The 21,196-nt window shown below is 41.8% G+C and overlaps 1 protein-coding gene across 5 annotated transcripts in view; it reads left to right on the top strand.

Annotated features, from left to right (window-relative positions):
* Nucleotides 1–15,154, top strand: part of REEP1 (receptor accessory protein 1) — a 75,431-nt gene extending 60,277 nt beyond the window's left edge. For 3 of the 5 annotated variants that reach the window (XM_075261273.1, XM_075261265.1, XM_075261286.1), the window contains 2 exons: nt 530–684; nt 14,637–15,154. In XM_075261273.1, the coding sequence (XP_075117374.1) occupies nt 530–684; nt 14,637–14,708 (227 nt within the window). In that variant the 3' untranslated portion in view covers nt 14,709–15,154. Of the gene's footprint in view, nt 1–529; nt 685–2,761; nt 2,819–5,749; nt 5,888–14,636 lie in introns of all 5 variants that reach the window. The other 2 variants (XM_075261282.1, XM_075261290.1) reach the window with 2 other exon arrangements.
* The last annotated feature ends 6,042 nt before the right edge of the window (nt 15,155–21,196 follow it).

The following is a 21,196-nucleotide window of genomic DNA, read 5'->3' as shown; positions in this document are numbered from 1 at the left end:
CATGGGTGTAGGTGCTAGACATGGGTACAGGTACTAGACATGGGTGACAGCATCACTAATATCATATTTTGAATTTATTTCCATGATTACTTTGCATAGCTTTAAAAATAATAATAATAATAATAATTTTCATCATTGTAACCATAAGAAAAATATCTGCACATTTATATAGAAAAAACAGATTTTTTTTATTATATAAATCCAAAAATTAAAGATGAAGCAGATTAGACAATCACAATCATTAACCTGATCTGGCAACCAACAACAAATATTCCACAGTAACCCAGTTAGTTTGCTCACCCTAAACTAAAACTTTTGCAGAAGTCCTGTGTGGTTTTATCATAGAACTGAAGCTCATTAGCTTTACCCATCTGGATTTTTGTGACTCGAGCTAACTTTCTTTATGTAGAGGCTTTGGTTGACCTGAAGTGCATTGACTAACATTAGATACTGGATAATCTGTCCTTTATGTGCACTGCTGTTTGACACTATTCATATTTATTCAATGTGTAGCTTGGTGTGGACATAGTTGTTGAGGTGGATCAGTGTGAGACAACCATTAACTCATCATATGAGATACAGGAAGTTATTTCAGATGAAGAAGAAGAAGATGATGGTGGAATAGTTATACTGGAAAAGACCCCTATACATAAACCACCACGGAAGAAGGACCGACCTATTGAGGTATGGGATGTAGATGCTCAGGTTCCTCTGTGTCTGTGTAACCTCAACCATAGACCCCTAGCCAATGCTAATAAGCCAAGTCTTAAAAATCTGAAAGGTGAGGGCCCCAACTATAGGACCAACCATTGATGTGAGTCTTTTGATTGGGTTCCATAACTCAAATTGATTTTAATGGAGATGTACCGACTCCACAAATACCAGTCCAGAGCCCATTCATTCCTAAGATCAGTGGTGGTGGATGTGGAGATCACTTGTGGAAAATGTTAAAAGAAGTAGAAGTAGTTTTTCTCTTTGTGTATCAATACTCTTTGGTGGGTTCATGGTGCCACTGTTTCTTCGCCACATGTCTACCTCCTTGACCAAGAGATTGTGGAGTAACTATGAGATGCTAAGTCCAATAACTCCATTTCACCAGGGTTTACATAGAAGATAAGGGGATCTAAAATAAAGATACAAATAAAGTCACTTTTTAGGAACTACTGGGCTCCACCTTCTAACTACTCAGGAAAAGGAATTCTTGCCCACCCCATCACATTTCACTTGTGTAACGCATATTTGTGAATGGCTGGTTCAGTGGAGCCACTCTGCCCCCGAACATAGTGTTATTAGTGCACCTAATAAATGCCAAAATCTATATACAGGAGAGTAAAGGCTGAACAACTCTTTAAGGCTAGGGCCACACAGCAACTTTGGCCATGACTCTCGTTGCACAACCAAAGATCACTGTCTCGCCCAGCCTAGCCTGCGACTTCACTCATGTTAGTGAGTGGGGGCTACTACCATGACTTCTAGTTGCACAAAGTCAAAGATTGCTCAACTTTTTGTGATGGTCGCAGCACCCTCAGTTCGCAATGTGACTCCATTCACTTGTGTGAACATGAGTGAAGGAGTTACAGAGTGACACAACGATCTTTGGTTGCATAATGGGAGTTGCATATATATATATATATATATATATATATATATATATATATTTATATACTCGAGTATAAGCCCAGTTTTTGTGCTGAAAAAGCCCCCCTCGGCTTATACTCGAGTCGAGTAAAAAGAAATTTTTTTTATTTTTTTTTGGGAGGGGTGTCTATGACCAGCCACAATGTTAATGTATATAATCTCCCATAAAATAGTGAAAAAAAAGCTTTAAAAAAATATAAAAAAATAAAGTAAATAAAAGTTGTAAATCCCTCCTTTCCCTAGAATACATATAAAAGTACAAATAGATTGTGAAACACAAACACATTAGGTATCCCTGTGTCTGACAGTGCCCGGTCTACTGAATATAGGGGATGTGCAGTGCTCCTGTTCCGTCGGGAAGGGGTTAATAGGAGCACTGCAGATCCCCTATATTCAGCCAGACTGAATTCCAAGTGGGGGAAAAAAAAAACAAGTCCTCAAGCTCAGGGAAGGGGCAGACAGACACCAAAACACCCCCTCCCCTTCCCCAGCACCCAGCACCTACTGCACCCAAAAACTCCGACCATTTTAATTTTTTAAATTTTCCAGCAGCTGCTGCATTTCCCCCCCTCGGCTTATACTCAAGTCAATAAGTGTTCCCAGTTTTTTTGTGGTAAAATTAGGGGGGTCGGCTTATACTCGAGTATATACGGTATATAGTCTTTTTATCAGGTAGGGAGTATAAATCTTTCTTTCTTTCCTTTCTTTCCTTTCTTTCCTTTCTTTCTTTCTTTCTTTCTTTCTTTCTTTCTTTCTTTCTTTCTTTCTTTCTTTCTTTCTTTCTTTCTTTCTTTCTTTCTTTCTTTTGTACCTTCACTCTAAAATCGTGAAAAAGATCGGTTTTGGTTGAACATTCTAAAAATCTTTACCCTACCCTTCTGTCATTCACTACAGACCTTTTACTGCAACATGAGATATTTTTTCAACCATGCCAGCTGTATGAAAGTGAGAGTGAATATGGTTGTCAGTCAATAAACCAGAAGACATAGCATAGTCCATATATGAGTGACTCCTGAATGTGTACACTCTTGTTTCTGTGTTATACAGTGCCTCTTGTAAGTCCTTCAGTCCTGAGAACAACCATCTTAACGTTATTTCATTTGCTTTTTATTAAATTGATCAGGGGATAAGGAGTGGAGACCATTGATGCCATGAGCCCCACTTTAATCAGATGGACTAGGTGATGTACAGGAGCAGTGCATGTGCCTACCAGGGTTATGTCCTGCTTTTCTGTAGCAATATTATGCATGGAGCTAAGGAGATATTCACATGATCTATGGGTCAGCTACTATACGTTTACAATGTAAATGGTATCAGAGTAAGGTTGGCAATGAATATTCTATAGCAGTGACCATTGCAAAACTAAAATTCCCATCATGTCATCATAGCCATGGCAGTGATTTGCACTCCTACACTATAACACTTGGAGCAATAGGTTTTGGCTGCATCAATCCAACCATATTTGCATGGGTAGAGGTTTTATAATAGTGATGGATAGTATGACGGTAACCTGGAGACAATTTCCTCTTGCCAGCTTTCTCTAATGTACCAATGCACTTCTGGAGCAAAATGAACCAGGGATATTGAGAAAGGAAAAATAACTGCAACCCAATGAGGGCTCGGGCAAATCAGAATATGTTTTTACTATGGATGCATCAAGTTCTGCTGCAAGTACCTCTGTTGTTCTTCTGGGTACCATTATGGCAACTTCATTTCAAAAGAAAAGTGAATTGTTGGAGGGGGCTGAGATGTATGGAGTCTCACAGGTCTATTCTGGGGGCATTAAACATTTTTTTTTCCTTTTGGGTTGGAATCTACAGTAAATACAACCTTATTTCTGAGATTACATCCAGTCCACCATTTGCAAGGCCCATTTATTTTAAAGTCTGTCCCCAGAACCAGCATATCAACCCAACCCCGCAGATAGATAGGGCAGATTCACCTGAATCAAGCAGTGTCTACCCCTTATACATCACTGCCTCCATTGCTGAGATATTAGTGTTTTTGTCAGTATGTAAAGAAGAAGTAAAGCTGCAAAATGGCAATATCTCAGCAATGGAGGTATTAGGGTCTATTCACACGGAGTAACGTGCCGCGTGATGTGGCACATATACGGCGTGTGAGACTTTGCGCGCCGTAAAAGCTCCCATTAATTTCAATGGGAGCCTGGATCGTATACGCGGCGTTATTGTACAATCTATCTACGGGACTGGGTTCTGTTGCCAGATTTGCAGGGCCACATCTGATGGGTAAGACTGTGGGTACACCTTGCTTTGCTTTTTGACATGGTTGATGTGCAACTTTAGAGGCATTCCTTGGTTTTAGGGATTATCATTCATCCAGCTTGCACTGCTTTCACTGCAGCCTAAGGACTTACTCTAGGATCACACTAACATTTGGATTTCCGATTTTTGGGTCCACATGGGGACCCAAAAGGTGGAAACCCTGTCTGCTTAAAAAGCAGTTACCCGCAGAAACCCACGTACTGCGTATAAACTATAATGGTGTCCACACAGTTTCTGCATAGGACTGACAGAAACCACAAAGTTCCCATTCTTACCTTCCAGGACTTTTCGCGCCGCTGAAGAACTAGAATTTTCTACAATGCTATAGAACGTACTCAAGAACTTATCACTATTTTATCAATGGACTTCATCTATTGTATCTCCAACAGTCTAATATTTGTTACTTGCGCTCTCATTACACCTGATGTTTCAAGGAAAGGTATACGCAGATAAGTTTTTCTTGATGAAAGAAGGAAAACTTACTCTAGCACCATCAGTCGGTCTGTAAGACTCCCAAAGATAAATTACATGGGAAGAATATGCAAATCTGACTTCCATGATGTAATTAGGATGCCACTGCCTCAAGAATGCACACCAATAGAGGGCGCTCACTGAGAATGTGCAAGTCTATCTTCCATGATGTAATTAGGAAGACAGAGTCTCAGTCAAGCAAACCAATAGAGGGCGCTCCCTTTAACATCATGCCGACCTTCTCAGAGGCCTTTGTTTGCAATGATGTTGGGATTATACAAGGCAGTCCTTCATCCAAGGACAGCTGTTTCGATGTGTTGCATCTCATCAGCTTGGCGCAGAGAGGACTGACCTGGCAGAGGTGAGAGGCTTAGACAGGGTTGGGGGGATATCGTCACTCCATAGGGAGAGAACCACCATTTAGGTGTGTGGAGTCTTATTAAGCCATGAGAGCTCCAGTAAAGCATATATGATCTGTGAGACTCTTCACGCTGTAAGTTGGCTTGCAAAGGTGACGTCTCCCTAAGGAGATATAGTAGCCCATCTGATCTGATATTTTAAGAGACTCTTCTGGAGATTTATTCTGTCTTTGCTGAAGTCCTATCATGGTCATCCAATCCATTGATGGATATGGACCACTTCCGTTTTAAGACAAGGCAAGATAAAAATATGGAAAACTGATCCAGCAAGCCATAGGATGATAACATGTATAATACAGGTGGTTTACAAGGGTTTGCCTCATGGTAACAACTCCTATCATATATCCTATTACGATGTAAGGACACCATAATACAGGTGGTTTATAAGGATTTGCCTTATGGTACCAGCTCCTATCCATATATCCTATTACGACATGAGGACATCATAATACAGGTGGTTTATAAGGATTTGCCTTATGGTAACAGCTCCTATCCATATATCCTATTACGACATGAGGACATCATAATACAGGTGGTTTATAAGGATTTGCCTTATGGTAACAGCTCCTATCCATATATCCTATTACGACATGAGGACATCATAGCTAGTGCCCCTAATCTTTTACCTACAGCTAACTGAAGTATGAAGGACATCTGTTATTAGTCATACTTGGAGAGACGGATAGTACAATGTTAAGATGAAGAAGCTTCATGAATAGCTCCTGTTTCTCTTTGTTTTATCTTTTCCATATTGTACTAATGCCAGTAAATGTTTGTGACGGAGCATCATGTACCAATTGTAAGATTGTCCAAGCTCATTACATCCATTTCCACTTATGTGTCTTTGTTGTAAAGACCAAGAACTGAGATAAAGATCAACTCCTGCACCTTCTCCATCCCCTCTCTCCCTCTCCTTCCCTTGGTTGATATCTTCAGACACAGGAGAGACCGAACAGAAGGTCGCTCAGTCTCCACCGAAAGCAGCTGCTGTGAAAAGACCAGAAGACTCCAGGAGCAGAACAAGCTTAAAAAAGCCGCAGTAAGACTCCATTAACCATGACACTGCTGGTTAATGTGAGTATGACATCTGCTATTTCTATGTATTGGAGATCCTAGGATTTATGAGGTTGTCCTTCTCACGTAGATAGGTGGGGTAAATACACACACATCCCCTAATAGGTAACCAATGCTCATACAAAGTAATGAACCAGCCAGTGCAACATTACACCCCTCGAAAGAATTTCTAAGGGGCTTATGGCCAGAAAATCTCAAATAGATATTTGTTGGTTGCTGGGACAAGAAATAAAAAAGATGCCAAACCATACCGATTATAGCAGTAATTCACAACTAATAGATTCTGCCCCTCGGCCCTGACATGCATCACTTGCAGGGGCTTTACCTGGAGAATTAGATAGATCAGAAAGACATATCCTTGACTACAAGTCACTCATTCCTGACCTAGTGGTGTGCAGTGAAAGCCTCAGACAACTTTGCTGAATCCACATAGAAAAAATTAATGCATGTCATGTAGACATATGTACTGCAGGTGTTGGAGGACTCCAGCTCCAAGTTCCTGTAGGTAAGGTTTCACATGGATGTACTAGAGCATTATGAATGTGCAGCACATCTAGTGCCAAGAACAGGTCGCATCCAATTCTATGAGATCAGTAAAGCCTATCTCATCTTAGTGAAAGCCTGTCCAAATATCGCAGGATGGCATCCGATCCATCACTGGCTCTAAATATACTGCTATTCATGATCCATCATTGGCACTAAATATACTGCTCCTACACGGAGCAGTAATATGCTTGTATGATACCAGCCGTACACTGGTGACAAGACGTATCAATTATGCATTGACCTACTTACGGCATTGTCTTTGTGCCAGTATATCACAAGGTTTCTGAGATGTGCATTACATTCTGCTTTTTCGTAGTGCTAGGACCTTCACAACCTAAAGTCTCAACCTGGCCATACACATTAGAGGTAAACTGGCCAAACCAGATAATGTAATCTACTGTTTATGGGGGGTCTCTCATCTGTATCCTTGTCGGAGGAGATGTGGATCAGGGAGATGTTTTTGTTCTCAGGGATAAGCCACCACCAACGGTGTCTGATGGCAACATATTTCCCTTTTCCTAAAGAGAACGCATACGTGTTTGGTGAGTCAGATCTGTACGTACTCATTAGAGATGGGCGAAACTCCCAAGATTCGTTTTGTTTCAGTTTGGGTAGCTCGGGTCCCTGATTTATTTCAGGTCAAACATGTTTGGATAGAAGTGGAAGTGAAATTATTATATTCTGGGGTCTCTTCAGACCCCATTGTATAATAGGATGAGGTATCAAAAAAATAAAAAAAAAAACATTGATACTCATTCATCTGGCGCTCTCCCTTGGTATCCTTGGTAAAGTCATTGTTAGGATAGCAGATGCAGTTCTGAGCCGATAGTGAGAACCAATACTAGACACACTGATCAAAATGGCAAAACACGGCGCCATGCATCCAACACCACCCGGAGCAACTCCAACCCCACAGTGGTGTTCACCAGGGCCCCAGATGGTGGGGATGAACTTGGCGGCACTGCCAGGCAGAGAGGTACAGGTCAGGGAAAGCCAGACACATGGCGTACCACAAATCACAGCAGAATCAGAATCTGGGAACTCTTACCAGCAGATCATCAGAGTAGTTAACAGGTGGCAGCAAAGTATCAAAGCATAGTCGTCCAATCTGGGTCATCCATGAGAGGGCAGCGCAGTACAGAGGATAATCCAGAGGGAAGGTCAAACAAGCCGAGTCAGTAACAAGAGAGCAGAGCAGTACAAAAATCAGGTTCAGGGAGCAGAGATCTAAAGGTAAGCCGGGGTATTCAACAGAAGCAGGCACAGTTCAAAGGTCAGGAGGCAGAGTCAGAGGTCAAAGCAATGGGTCAGAAAACGAGGCAAACAGACAATAGGAGATGCTTACTATCAAGAACCAGGCACACTGAGTAGCCAGGGGGGGTCCGGAGCAAGAGCCCATGTTAAATAGGCTCCAGCCCGACGCTATTGCTAAAATACCAGAAGTCCCTGGACCAACTAAGGAGGAGACCGGCTATCCCCGCACATCGCTGCAGAGGTTCCAATCAGCCTCCCAAGACCTGGAAGCAGGGAACCGAGAGCGTAGAGAGGAGAGGGCCAGCAATCTCTGCACAGCATTGCGGAGGCTCCGGCCCTACTCCTAATAGTCATGTTCCTGGGGTGACCACTGAGGCATGTTACTGTGACATCATGACACTTGGCATGCCCAATCAAATGCCTCAGTGGTAAGCCCAGGTTCATGACGTTACCAGGAAAGCACTGGACGAAGGTCTGAAGAGACCCCCCAATATAATAAAGTCACTTCTGTTTCTATCCAAACTTCTTCGACCTGAAACAAATCAGGAACCCAATCCACCCCAAACAAAACTTGGGAGTGTCGCCCATCTCTATTGAGCACATACAGATCTAATTCACCAAACATGTATGTGTTCTCTTTAGGATGAGAGTGTTTACAGCAGTAGAATAGCCATCAATGGCAAACATCTCTATGTGAACTCACCAATACATAATACAAATTGAGCTATGTCCTATATTTGCATCATGATGTACAGGCCAGAGCCCTTCCCTGATACATTTTGCTCCTGTTGTGTATTAAGATCCTGTTTTACTGGATTTTTACTAATAACCATATCTGTGTCAAAATTAATCTGAGAGCATAGGTTACGTCTCATAGGTCATGTGAATATGAATATGGCAGAAAATTGGACAAAATGGCTGCAAATGCAAATATTCCTTTCTGCCTTGCTGCAGGTTGTGATTGTATGTGGATGAAGCCATTGCTACGTTCATTTGCGCTGCCATGGTATTGTTATCAATGTTGGCTACAGCATTAAGATATTCTTAATACAGATCTAGAATTGTGTTATAAATAAAGATACAAGAGTTGAGAATGTTCAATGAGTTCAGTTAGAGTACATGGGTAAACCTGGGGGTCCTATAACATGCGCACCCCATTTTTCTGAAGGAGATGCGGACTCGGATTCACTGCATACTGATCTATGATCCCTATATAGTGAGCTCTCTCTAGCATATAAAGCCAATGACAGCTGGAATTGCTCAGCCATCAGTGGGGGTCTAATCCCCGGAATCCCACCAACCAAATCAAAAGTTTTAGGAAACTACAGGTACACTTTAAATTATAGGTAGACTTTATCATTCTAAATCATATAATGATACACTATAGATATGTCTATACACCTATATTAATAGCCAACCCCCATACCCCACTAAACATTCAGGAATATTGGGATATCATCCCATAACGTCCCTAGACGACCAAGACAAAAGATATATATAGAAATAAAGCATGCTATCTTCTAGGATCTTTGCACATTAGTGAGTGCGATCATTATGGATGGGTGGAATATCAAAACTATTGTGAAGGTATCTGTGTATAATAGGAAGGTCTATAGGAATATTCAGAGTATAGAAAAGACAAGAGTCCGGTGCATTCACCAGACATATCCCACACCTCACTCTGCTTTGTATGCCGAGACTTATTCTGCAATGTTATTACAGACATTGTTATCACTCAGTGTCCCTTGAGCAGCTACAGTCTTTATCTAAATGTCTTTGGGGTTGGAGTAGAAACCATAGAACCCAGAGGAAATTGAGACAGACACATGAGAACTTAGATACTCCTTGCAGATGATGCACTTGGTTCAACCCAGGACCTGAGCATTGTAAGACAACAATGGTAACCACTGAGCCACCATGGGCAGCCAACCATCGATCACGGCTGAAATTTATGGGGGTGTTCTCCTCCTGAATACGTTATGTGTCCCAGTCCAGTGTATTCTCCGACCCCCATTAGCAAATGGCTCGATATTTTTTGTGCCATTTTGGCTAATAGCAGAGCAGACCTGTCTATACTATATCTGCTTCAAGCTTTGGATGTGAATGAAGTCCATAATATGATATAACAAAAGGTCATTTACTTTTTTATAATGTGGATTAGGTTAAGGTAAGAGTGGACAAAGTTTAGTTACTGGGACTCATATCCAGAGAATGGAGTGGTGGATTGATAGGAAGTGGTCATACATGAGTGGTCACTCTCCATTAAAATGAATGAAAGTTATGGATACCCTAAAGGTGGGAGACCCTAGAACCCCCAATAATATTGAATCATCTTAGTATTAGAGATTCCATCTGTACACAACATGTGCCTGTCCACATAGCTTCTGTTATTATTGTATAGGTTATTTGTCAATCATCCCAAAACAAATAGACCTTAATGACAAATCACAGCCAAAGTCACCTCCAAATGGGGTTGTCTTCTGCTGGGACTATAGGGACCAGTTTTGTGCCGGAGTCTGAGTCCTAAAGTCTGGTACTCTGGTAAACCTGTCTGTTTGGGCCAGTCCCTTCATTGTTATTAACCTATGTTTACATAAACAGGACTGGATTAAAGTTGGTGGGGGTCCTCTTCTCACCTCTGCCCATTGCCCTCAACACTCAAATCTTTGGGAGTTATGGAAACTTCCTTAAGCTAGGTTCACACTAGTGTTCGAGTTTCTGTTCTTAAACAGTTACTCGCAGAAAATCGCAGATCCCATAGACTATAATGGGGTCCGTTGTGTTTCCAACGTTTCTATACTGAGATCAGCAGGAATTTTCAGTCTGCCTATTTTATGTGGAGTGAGGGACAGATTCCCCAAACACTAGTGTGAGCCTAGCGTTAGCCTTCACAAGAAAGTGCCATCTATTCTGCACAGATAGGATCACAGAATAGTCACCAGAGAAGCTAGGTGGTGGAGTCCTCCATTATCCCCATTGTGGCGGAGGTTTCAGGGCCTATGACATAAGTTGGGTTCACATGTGTGTCAGAGTCTTTCTTGGAGATTCTGTCACAGAGACAGTCTGAGAAAAAAGTCCTGCACAGAAGAACGTTCAGTTTGAAAATGGCGGACACCCTGGTGACCCCATTAAAGTATTGGCTCCACCGGTCTTCATACATAACCACTGTTCTAGCAGTCTGACTCTCCATTGTTCAGGTCCCCTGATGGACCCGAATAGCAGAGAACCTGGTGCTAGTATGAAGCTAGTGTAAGACATTCCCCTAAAATGTTATAACTTGCATAGGATACAACCAAGGATTGATTCTGTGTGGTCTGGCTAATAAACAGCATGAACAAAGGGAGGGGAAGAGAAGAAAATTCCAGAAATAAAGGAATCCTTCACAAGACAGGGAAGAGATCACAACCTTACAAATGATTATCTGCTGAATCTAGTATGAGATAGCAGAATATCTCTATGGCCAAACCCTTCACTGTGAGAGGCATCAATGATTCACATCTGATAAAAGAATTGTCTGACTGCCTAATGCACCAAGCACAATGACCACATCAATACTAATACAAATCAAAGATATTTCCTTCCACTGTACAATTAGATATAATGGACAAATCCAACAATTCTTCAAGAAACATATCATTTACAGGAACTGAATGTGCTAAAAACAAGCAGAAAACAAATGTAAGACCACAGAAGACTGTCTGCAAGTTCAAGGAGCGCAAAATTGTCTATCTCGTCCTAATCCCCTACAAATTATAGGAGCGGGGTTTAGTCATTTAGGCATTTGGGAAAGTTTCTAAAGCTAGTGTCTTCCCAGTCAAACAGTGGTCATTGAGAATTACATGAAAACGGACGGATTACTCCAGTGAACTCTAATTTGGGTATTTAAAGGGATTCTACCAGTAAACCAACATTTTTTCTAATTACTACGTCGGAATAGCCTTAAGAAAGGCTATTCGTCTCCTACCTTGCTCAGTCGCCACCGGCACACCGTTACGTAGAAATACCGTTTTTTACCGGTATGCAAATGAGTTCTCTTGTAGCAATGGGGGCGGGCCCCAGCACTCAAACGGCAATGGGGGCATCCCAATTGCTGCCAGAGAACTCTCTCCAGCGACGCCTCCCACTCTTGTAGTTCAATACAGGAGCGGCCTCCCAAAAATGGCCGCCAGCTGGCATGCGCACTCAGCTCTGCTGGTGTCTCACTGGCAGAGCCGACTGCGCAGGCATCACAGTTTGACGAAGACAGAAGACAGAAGAGGCGGTTGCAGCTAAAGATGGAGGCATCGCTGTAGACAGTTCTCTGGCAGCAATGGGGACGCCCCCATTGCCGTTTGAGCGCAGGGGCCCGCCCCCATTGCTGCGAGAGAACTCATTTGTAAAAACCGATATTTCTACGGAACGGCGGGCCGGAGGCAACTGAGCAAGGTAGGAGATGAATAGCCTTTCTTAAGGCTATTCCAACGTGGTAAATAGAAAAAATGTTGGTTTAGTGGTAGTATCCCTTTAAAGGGAGTCTACACCACCGAAATCCCTTCTAACTTACTTGTATGCTATTGTAGGGCTGGTTAGCGACATAGTGAACTTACGTTTTTGTGTCAAAGTGAAATCTTGCTCCTGAGAAAATCAGCTGTTAATCCATATACATATAAGATTGGTGTTTGGTGCACCCAACTCGAACCTCTGTGAACGTTCTGTGCACAGCACTGCGGGAAGAACCGCAATACATTGCCGCCACGCTTTGTTGCTGCGGGACGCCACGTGGGGCCTTAGCCTTAAATAGATTTTTAGGAAATAACAAATTGCTGTGAGTCTGACTTCTGATATCTGGCAAGCAGCGGCCAAGCGGTCATGGAAAATGAAGTACATGTCAGCCAATATTACGAAATGGTGACCATGTAATAGATGGATAAGCCAAGTCAGAGCAAAAGCAGCTTTGTATTTGCAAACATGTGATCCGCATAGTAGGGCATATGGGAAAGGATTGGCATTGTGAAATAAGCCATTACATATTAAGCAGCCCAGACCTTCGGTCTCCATCTACTGCTGTTCATCTATGGAGTTACAGGGCTGTAGGCTTTATTTTAGCTGCAGGTTTAGCTGAAATGGACCCCAAACCCTCCAATTAGAACAGGGGTTCACATATTTTTTTGGTCATGTCCCCTTATTCTTTAGGCCACAGCGGCAAGAAGCGTTCTTTGGGTGCCATCTTTTGAATGCTCAAGTTATACCTTGAAATAAAAATAGCTTAGTTTGGGGACTGGGATTAGATTATGTGACGGCACTTTACATCTATAAACATATCTTGCGCCTTCACAAACCTCATAGGGATTCAGAGATTTGCCTGGGAATTGGCGAGCAGAGTCTGTTGCCATGTAACACTGTAACGCCCTTATCCCAGCAACACGACAGCTTTATAATCATCTCATATCCATGTTTATTACCACGCTCCAAAGTCTAGAGGACATCAATTCACTTCTATTCAAGCGAAAATGTCTCCAGCATTATAAAGGAGTATATCCCGGGCAACCAGATATAATTATACAGTATAATGGGGAGGCTTAGCTGCAGAATATGTCCAAGAGAAAACAATGACTCTCACCCAAAACCACTGCGCAATGTGACTCCATTTATATTACAGCTATGGCGTTCGTAGATTCCTGCAATTTACAGCTTGGTTACGATAAATATCCAATGGAGGATGTGCCTTATTTATGATCTCTCCTTTAGGGATTGTGGTAATGAGTTATAACAAGTTTTCACCTAACTTTCCCCAGTTCCCCTGTTGATGGTCGCGCATGCACACAGTACTACTCTATTCAACATTTATGGGACTGGCACAGATAGCTAAGCTTTGCGCCCAGCAATCTCCTATAGACTCTGAAACAGGTAACCTAGGATCCTTGTTATCAGGATAGCGGAATACTCCTTTAAAAAGGACCTTTCAAGCTCATACTGGAAAGCTGACAGTATGCTGAATTCAGCGCATTGTCAGCTTTGTTGGTATCTGCTCCGGTTGCAGAGATATCAGTGCTGTTAGTTTCAGCACTGATATCCCTGCACTGTCAGAGGGGCCGGGTTTACAGTTCAGCCCCTTCACTAGACAGCAATGATGTTAGGCTGTAAGGTCAGCCCCTCTAACGGTGCAGGGATATTGGTGCTGAAACTAACGGCACTGATATCTCTGCAACCAGAGCAGATACCAGATAATGTGCTGAATTTAGCATGCTGTTAGCTTTCCAGTGGTATATAATATGGCCAGTTTTTGAAGACCCTCTCAAGAGGACCTTTCATCACCTTCTCTGATTCCAGCACAGTTAGAATTTTTTCTCTAACTCGCATTACTGAGCAATTGGTGCTGTAAGTTTTGGTGTTTTATATGCTACTTAGTCTTTGTACTGTCAGTAGGATGGTGTCAGGCAGAAACAGACACGGGGGCATGAATCAGTGCTCCAATAAGAGGCAGCCAGTGTCAGAGCTCAAAATCACACCCCTTGTCTGCTCCTGCCTGACACCGCCCTCCTGACAGTACAGAGACTGAGTAGCATATAAGACACCAAAACTAACAGGATTCATTGCTCAGGTATGGTGGGGGCTAGAGAAAAGAATTCCAAATGTGGAAAAATCAATGGAGCCATAACTATTAAATGATGCAAAGACCTAGAGTTGGTAGAAGTGGTGAAAGATCCTCTTTAATGTTGAATATGATTTTTTTCTGTGAAATACTGTCTTGTATCCTGCAATTGTTAAGTATGATCTGTTAAAATAAATCAGTAAAGTATACAAATTGCAAAGTGGTACAAAGCCTTCCTTAGACTAATGCATGATAGATAGATAGATAGATAGATAGATAGATAGATAGATAGATAGATAGATAGTTTGATTGATAGATAGATAGATAGATGGATAGACATAATTATATATCTAATTCAGTTATCTTCTTGTTCTTCAGCCTCCACCCAGAGTCCATAAGCCTCGATTCAGGAAGAAAAGTACCTCTGCCTCTAACACGGAAACTGCATGAATGCAGCTAACATCAAGAACCACAGAATGTCTCTTCCCTGCCTTAAAAGAGCAATCCATACCAAGTGACAAGGTGGCGCTAGAGTACAGAAAAAAACAACATCAGACGTGACTTTTCCCAGAATCCTTCACTTCCCCGTCATATCCGTCAGTGTTCAGCTTTCAGTACGTAGCTGCCTTGAAACTGCTCCAAGAACATACGAGGACATTAGCATTATGATTGATTGTGAGCCCCGCTTGGAAGTTGCAGTCCCCTAAGCCTACGATGTGGAAGCTGCCATTGTCCTGAGTGGTATCAGTGACCATCCACTTCCATGTCCTGACCCGGTGCCCATCTTAAGTATTGGTTTACTATCGACATTGAATAGCCATGAGTGTTGGAAAGTTGATTTTTCTCTGTATCTGCTACATGTTTTTGTTTGTATAAATTATGATTGTCTTTCTATGTTTTTGTTTCAGCCGTGATCTTTAGCCCGTACTGGCTATATTTACCCTAGTGGACTAGTCCTATAGTAGTAATGGATAGGATGAACAGCTGCCAATGCATTCTTCAAGGTAGTAGATACCCTACATTGTAAGTATGAGAGTAGAAAGAAGGTTTCTGGTTTCCAGAAGTGGTGCCACTCTTCTACAAATACGTCATTTTTAGAATATCATCTCCGTACCAAACACTACCGCTTCGCACCATCATACCCAAGGAAAAATATCCTTAGACTTCTGTGCAACAGCGCACCCTCAATTCTAGAATGACATTGTAATGAAACATCCAAAGAGAGTAGACCTTCCATGTAATGGACACAGTGCTGTTGAAAAAATATAGTCCCTTGTAGGAAATTTATGGCTAACAAGAATCTCCGTGGGTGAAAAATCCTTCTACAAGATGGAGTCATGAATATTTGGATCTCACAGTAATGTTCTGCAATGGGTCTGAAGATCTTACAGGTCACCTTATTACTCAACATGCCTTGTGCCCGTACTCCAACTCTGGGATCCAGACCCCCATGTAACCACCTATCATATATACTATGCACATGGCTCTTGGAGTTAAGAGACAGATGAGCCTTAGACTCTAAAACTTAAAGGGATTGTGCAGTTTAGTAAAACCATTTTCATACACGTTATTAGGAAGTTTTAAGTTAAAGGGTTTATCTGATTTCTATGACTGGCAGCTTATCCTGATGATAAGACATCAATATTAGATCTGCGGGGGTCCAACACCCGAGACCCCTGCTGATCACCAATACTGTGACAGTGTACGATGCCATGCTGCTCACTTGTCATACAAATGTAGCTACTGTTGGAGTGTAGGAGTGTAGGTACAGTTTGTACGGTGAGTGAGCAGCACTGCCTTGATAGCAGGAAATTGTGGTGGTCCCGGGTGTTGGACCCCTATATTATTGATGACCTATCCTAAGGATAGCCCATTACTCATAGAAACTGGACCCCCTTAATAGAGGAGGTCCATTGTTTTATCTCTTGGCCAGAAACAAGGAAGGTTAAAAATAGAGTTTCTCACTTTGGAGGACCTGTCCTATCCTACATTATAGTGACAGCCTTTTGGTTTCTATGGGCACTGAGTAATGCTTAATTTCACCAGTGGAGGCGCTACAAGGAATTTAAAAGCTTATTCACAGATTATTATTGGGATTCCTAGTGATTGTTGATGGATCCTGCTTGTTTTTTTTTTTACAAATATGGATCATCCAAAGCAAATAATCCCTTTAAACCCATTTCTTGCTCTTTTGACCTGGTTGCGATTTAACAAACAGGTTGGAGGAAGGGGCAAGGGTGGATAGAGAATTGGAGGCCTTCTAGGACCGACATAAGGACAGCACTTTACAGACATTGTCAATCTCTGTCCCTTTTAGAACTCAGTCTGAATTCCCTATGAAACCCTCACAAACTTGCAGATCGTGTCCTTGGTTGGACTCAAGCGTAGGACTTCAGCACTACAAGACCACCATGTTGCCCCTTTCCAATTCAGAAAGGGTCAGCAAGTATTCTCTGCTATTTTGGCAACTCCCATCTAAGTGAACTGAGAAAGATGTGCATGCCTATCTCTTCTAAGGACTACCATTCTTGGGATAACTGTGGGTCCCAGTGGTGGGAACGGCATTTATCTGATACTTATGACCCATACGCTTAAAGAACGCTTGCACCAAGATTGAGTCTTCGTATGCCAGTGGCCACTCCACTTACCAATCCCAAATCCAAGTATTGTACAGGAAGATCGCAGCACGACGAGTCTTGCATCGGGGGGAAAAAATGTCTGTCCGTTACTGGATCAAATTAGGGACATCACAAAATTGTGCAATGTTTTGGCCAGGATACCCACTTTATCCAGCATGAATATGCCATAAATGATGATAGAGAAATATCCCTTTAAGTATTCTAGTGACTTGTGACTACAATACAGTAGATCAAGATCAGTAACTGTGTAAATACGTGTTGTATATAATATTTATTTAATTTTTATTTATGAAAAAATATTTAAAAAATACTGAAAATTCTTCACCTCTCCCAAATATAAGACGTTCTCCATATCCACTCTGTTCAGGAAAAGAACTGTTGTATAGGGAGACCTATGAGCCACAGAGGGTCCAGTACACGCACATGTTCATGGGTAGTCAGGTTCTAGCCTCATATTTTTCTGAGGGTTCAGGGACTAGGGGTCAGGGTTTCTTTTACAGGTTGTTATAAAGGTGAGACCTTTGCAGATTTGTGTCAAAAAGCGCACTTTTAGCATACTTTGCAACTTTTACATTGGTAATATAGGAATGTTTAAAAGGGTTGACCGGGAATATATTTTATGGACAACGGGAGCTGAGGTGAAGTTGATACACAGCCACTATACAGTGTACAGAGCTATCTTCTTCCAGCTCCATGCACTGTATAGTACAGAGACGGGACAAGCTAATCTGTGCCGTGGCCTCCTGTTAGCCCCAAACTGATCAGATATTCATGGTGTATCCCATAGGTAGGCTAAAAATAAAATCCAAAGATCCTGAACACTCCTTTAAAGGGATTCTACCATTAAAGCAACCTTTTTTCTAATTACCACGTCGGAATAGCCTTAAGAAAGGCTATTCGTCTCCTACCTTTAGATGTGGTCTCCGTCGCGCCGTTCCTTAGAAATACTGGTACTTACCAGTATGCTAATGAGGTCTCGGCAGCAATGGGGGCGTCCTTCTTCTTCATCTGCCTCCTCCCCTTGTCTGTCGTCTTCTTTCTTCGTCATGTCTGACGCCTGCGCAGTCGGCTCTGAGACCCTGTTAGAGCCGACTGCGCATGCTCAGTAAGGTCCGTACAGCCCTCCGACGCCTGGATGAGTTCACTCGCACGTTGGAGGGCTGTACGGACCTTACTGAGCATGTGCAGTCGGCTCTAACAGGGTCTCGCTGTCAGAGCCGACTGCGCAGGCATCAGACATGACGAAGAACGAAGACTACAGACAAGGGGAGGAGGCAGATGAAGAAGAAGGACGCCCCCATTGCTGCCGAGACCTCATTAGCATACCGGTAAGTACCGGTATTTCTAAGGAGTGGCGCGACGGAGACCACATCTAAAGGTAGGAGACGAATAGCCTTTCTTAAGGCTATTCCGATGTGGTAATTAGAAAAAAAGTTGCTTTAATGGTAGAATCCCTATAAGTCCTGATTGCAGACTGGGTGGGACCATCCAATTTTTGACATTTTGAGCATACCCTAATTCACCAGGATTCATTCCAAAAATTCTGCACCATCCTAGTAAATTTGGGATATCTGGTAGTTATGATTTTGAGTTGTTTTGGGGTGTTACTGGGCACAGATTAAAAAAAAAAAAAAGTACAACCATTTATGATTTAGAAGATGGTGTCCATGCATTGATTAACACTGTAGACAATTGGAAAACCTGTGCCCATAAAACATAAAATGATGGACCAACCTTTCATAGGTTTGTCTGATCCGCAGCGAGAGGATATACTTGACCGCCAATTTTTATATTTGACCCCCAATATACCTAATGGGCACAAGGAGATGCCATTACTAAAGCTGTCCTGTAGCACAATTTATATAAAGTACCGTACTACAGGATGTGGCCACGTATTCTCACATACGTTTTATTGTGGTCTCCAGTCTCTGGTCCTGACTTAAGTGACAACATTTACAGAAATCAACCCCAGAGGGTACAAATTTAATATTATAAAGTATGAGACCCTAATAAACATATTTACACAGATTTGGAGTATTCCTTTAAATTTGGAATCTGACTTTCATGTATTACAGGTTAATAAAATCCCCCATTTGGTATGCGTGGGTCTATATGGTGGCCAAACCATAGCCATAATACTAGCGTCATTGAACCAACGTTTAGGTGAGTGCCTGCCCCTCTCGGTGCCACATAACCCTTACAAGTGGAAGCAGCCATCTTGGATCTAACACCTTGTCAGTGACAATAATGGAGTCTCATAAACATTATGTGAAGACTATTGCCAATTGAAAAAAGAACATTGAGTATGTCCCTAGGGCAATGGCAAAATGGAGGAACCCTTCAGAGCGACCAATCCGGTCACTGCTTTCATTTTCAACAGCCCTGTGCTTATATGGGAACGGCGATGTCATTGGTTGATTGATATCGGGATCTGCTCCACTTCTCTTTGGTTCTGTTCCCTACTGTGATAACTTTGTTATTAGATGACATTATAATAACAAAGTATATAAAATTAATACAGCGTCCAAATTTAATTTTAGAAAAATCTGATTAATAAAGCGTTATGATCCGAGACAGAATGGTTGCTCCCTAACAACCCTATATATAGGCTTAAAGGGGTTGTACAAGATTTGCTTTCTTCCAAAAACAGCACATCTGTCCATTGGTTGTCTTGTACAGAGTCTACGCTCTATTAAAGTGAATGAGGCTGAGCTGCAATGTCGCGTACAACCTGTGGACAGGAGTGGCAGTGTTTTCAGAAAAACTAATGTTGTACAATAAGCAGTATGGCAAAATGTCTCCCAAGCCTCATCTGCTCAGCTCGACTGGCACCGGGGCACATAGAACAAGTAATCCAAATCCCTGAGCTTCAGCACTGTTGATGCTAAATGGATAGCCTTAGGCCTTATTCACGGCCATTATTAAAACTACAGGGGTGAAAGGGTATATAGTCACATGGCCATTTTAAAACTATCATGTGAATAGGGTCAAAAACGGACCGAAACGTCTGTATTTTACGGATAATAAGTCAGCGGAAATAAAACAGTTATGTGAATAAGGCCTTAGACTCTGTAACACCCCCACACCCACTTGATGACAATGATAATGACCCGGCGGCCTCACCATCTCGGCCTGCATTAGTAATCAGATTTTTTGCATCTGGTCAGAGAATCTTACTGAAATCTATGAGTGTATCCAAACCTATCCATTACCACCACCGGTCACAAACTGAGTGCCTCGTCCTTATACCGTAGTGTAATATTGTGTCACTGTGATGTCTACTGTAACAGCCAAAATACATGTGCTGCTATGGCTGTGATCCGCACCGAGTGTTTGATTCATGGTAGTGACGCTGCACTGATAACACATTAGGCTAGTTCACTGGAGTAACATAAGGATTGAAAAAACATGGCGGCTTCGTTTTAGAAACAGCGCCATGCCTATCCAATGGTTGTGTGTGGTATTACATCTCAGCTCCCTACAAATAAATAGAACTGAATTGCAATACCAGACACAACCTGAGGTCACGGTCGGCAGTATTTTTGAAATGAAGCAGCCACGTTTTCCAACCCTGCACAACCTCTTTAATATCTTCTATCACAATCTTAGATTTAGTTCTGATCTCACACTATTAATCATAAAAACTAGATTTTTCACAGATTTTAGTGCCCAGTTCAATTCACAATTTGTCAATTTCACAATTTAGGAAAAAATCAAAATGCATCTTGTAATTTATGTAATGTATCTGGCAGGCCAGAGGAATTTCTTTACAGGTGTTAATGTATATTTTGGGTGTATTATTGCATTGTATGTGCTGCATGTTGTTTGTATTTTTTTTATTTTAGTTTACTTTTTTCTTTTTCTTTTTACAGAGCCGTACATACTAAAAAATAAATACAAACGCTAAGCTCATGACGTGAATGTGTCAGTGTATTTATCACACTTTATTGGTCCAATACAGTGACAGTCACAGTGCCCCAAAATACTCTCGATTTTATTTTGCTTCATGAGATTGGACAGCAGGTGGCGCTGTTTTATAAGCATAACACTAGCCAAGTGCTGTATATCTAGTTGCACTATATGTATAGTATATGTATACTACTCTTAGTGTTATTACAAGTGCAGCAACTAATACAAAGTATACAGACACTAGCCAAACAACTGACAACAAATGCCATTTATACAAATTAAGACGAGGTATTCATTCCCTCGAAATAATACATTTAGCTATAATAATAATTATACGTTTTATTTATATATATATAGTGCCAACATATTCCGCAGCGCTGTACAATTTGT

This window comes from Leptodactylus fuscus, chromosome 1 (assembly GCF_031893055.1).
Source record: "Leptodactylus fuscus isolate aLepFus1 chromosome 1, aLepFus1.hap2, whole genome shotgun sequence".
NCBI lineage: Eukaryota > Metazoa > Chordata > Amphibia > Anura > Leptodactylidae > Leptodactylus > Leptodactylus fuscus.
The sequence above is the reverse complement of the archived record's forward strand: the minus strand, read 5'-3'. Positions and strand labels throughout refer to the sequence as shown.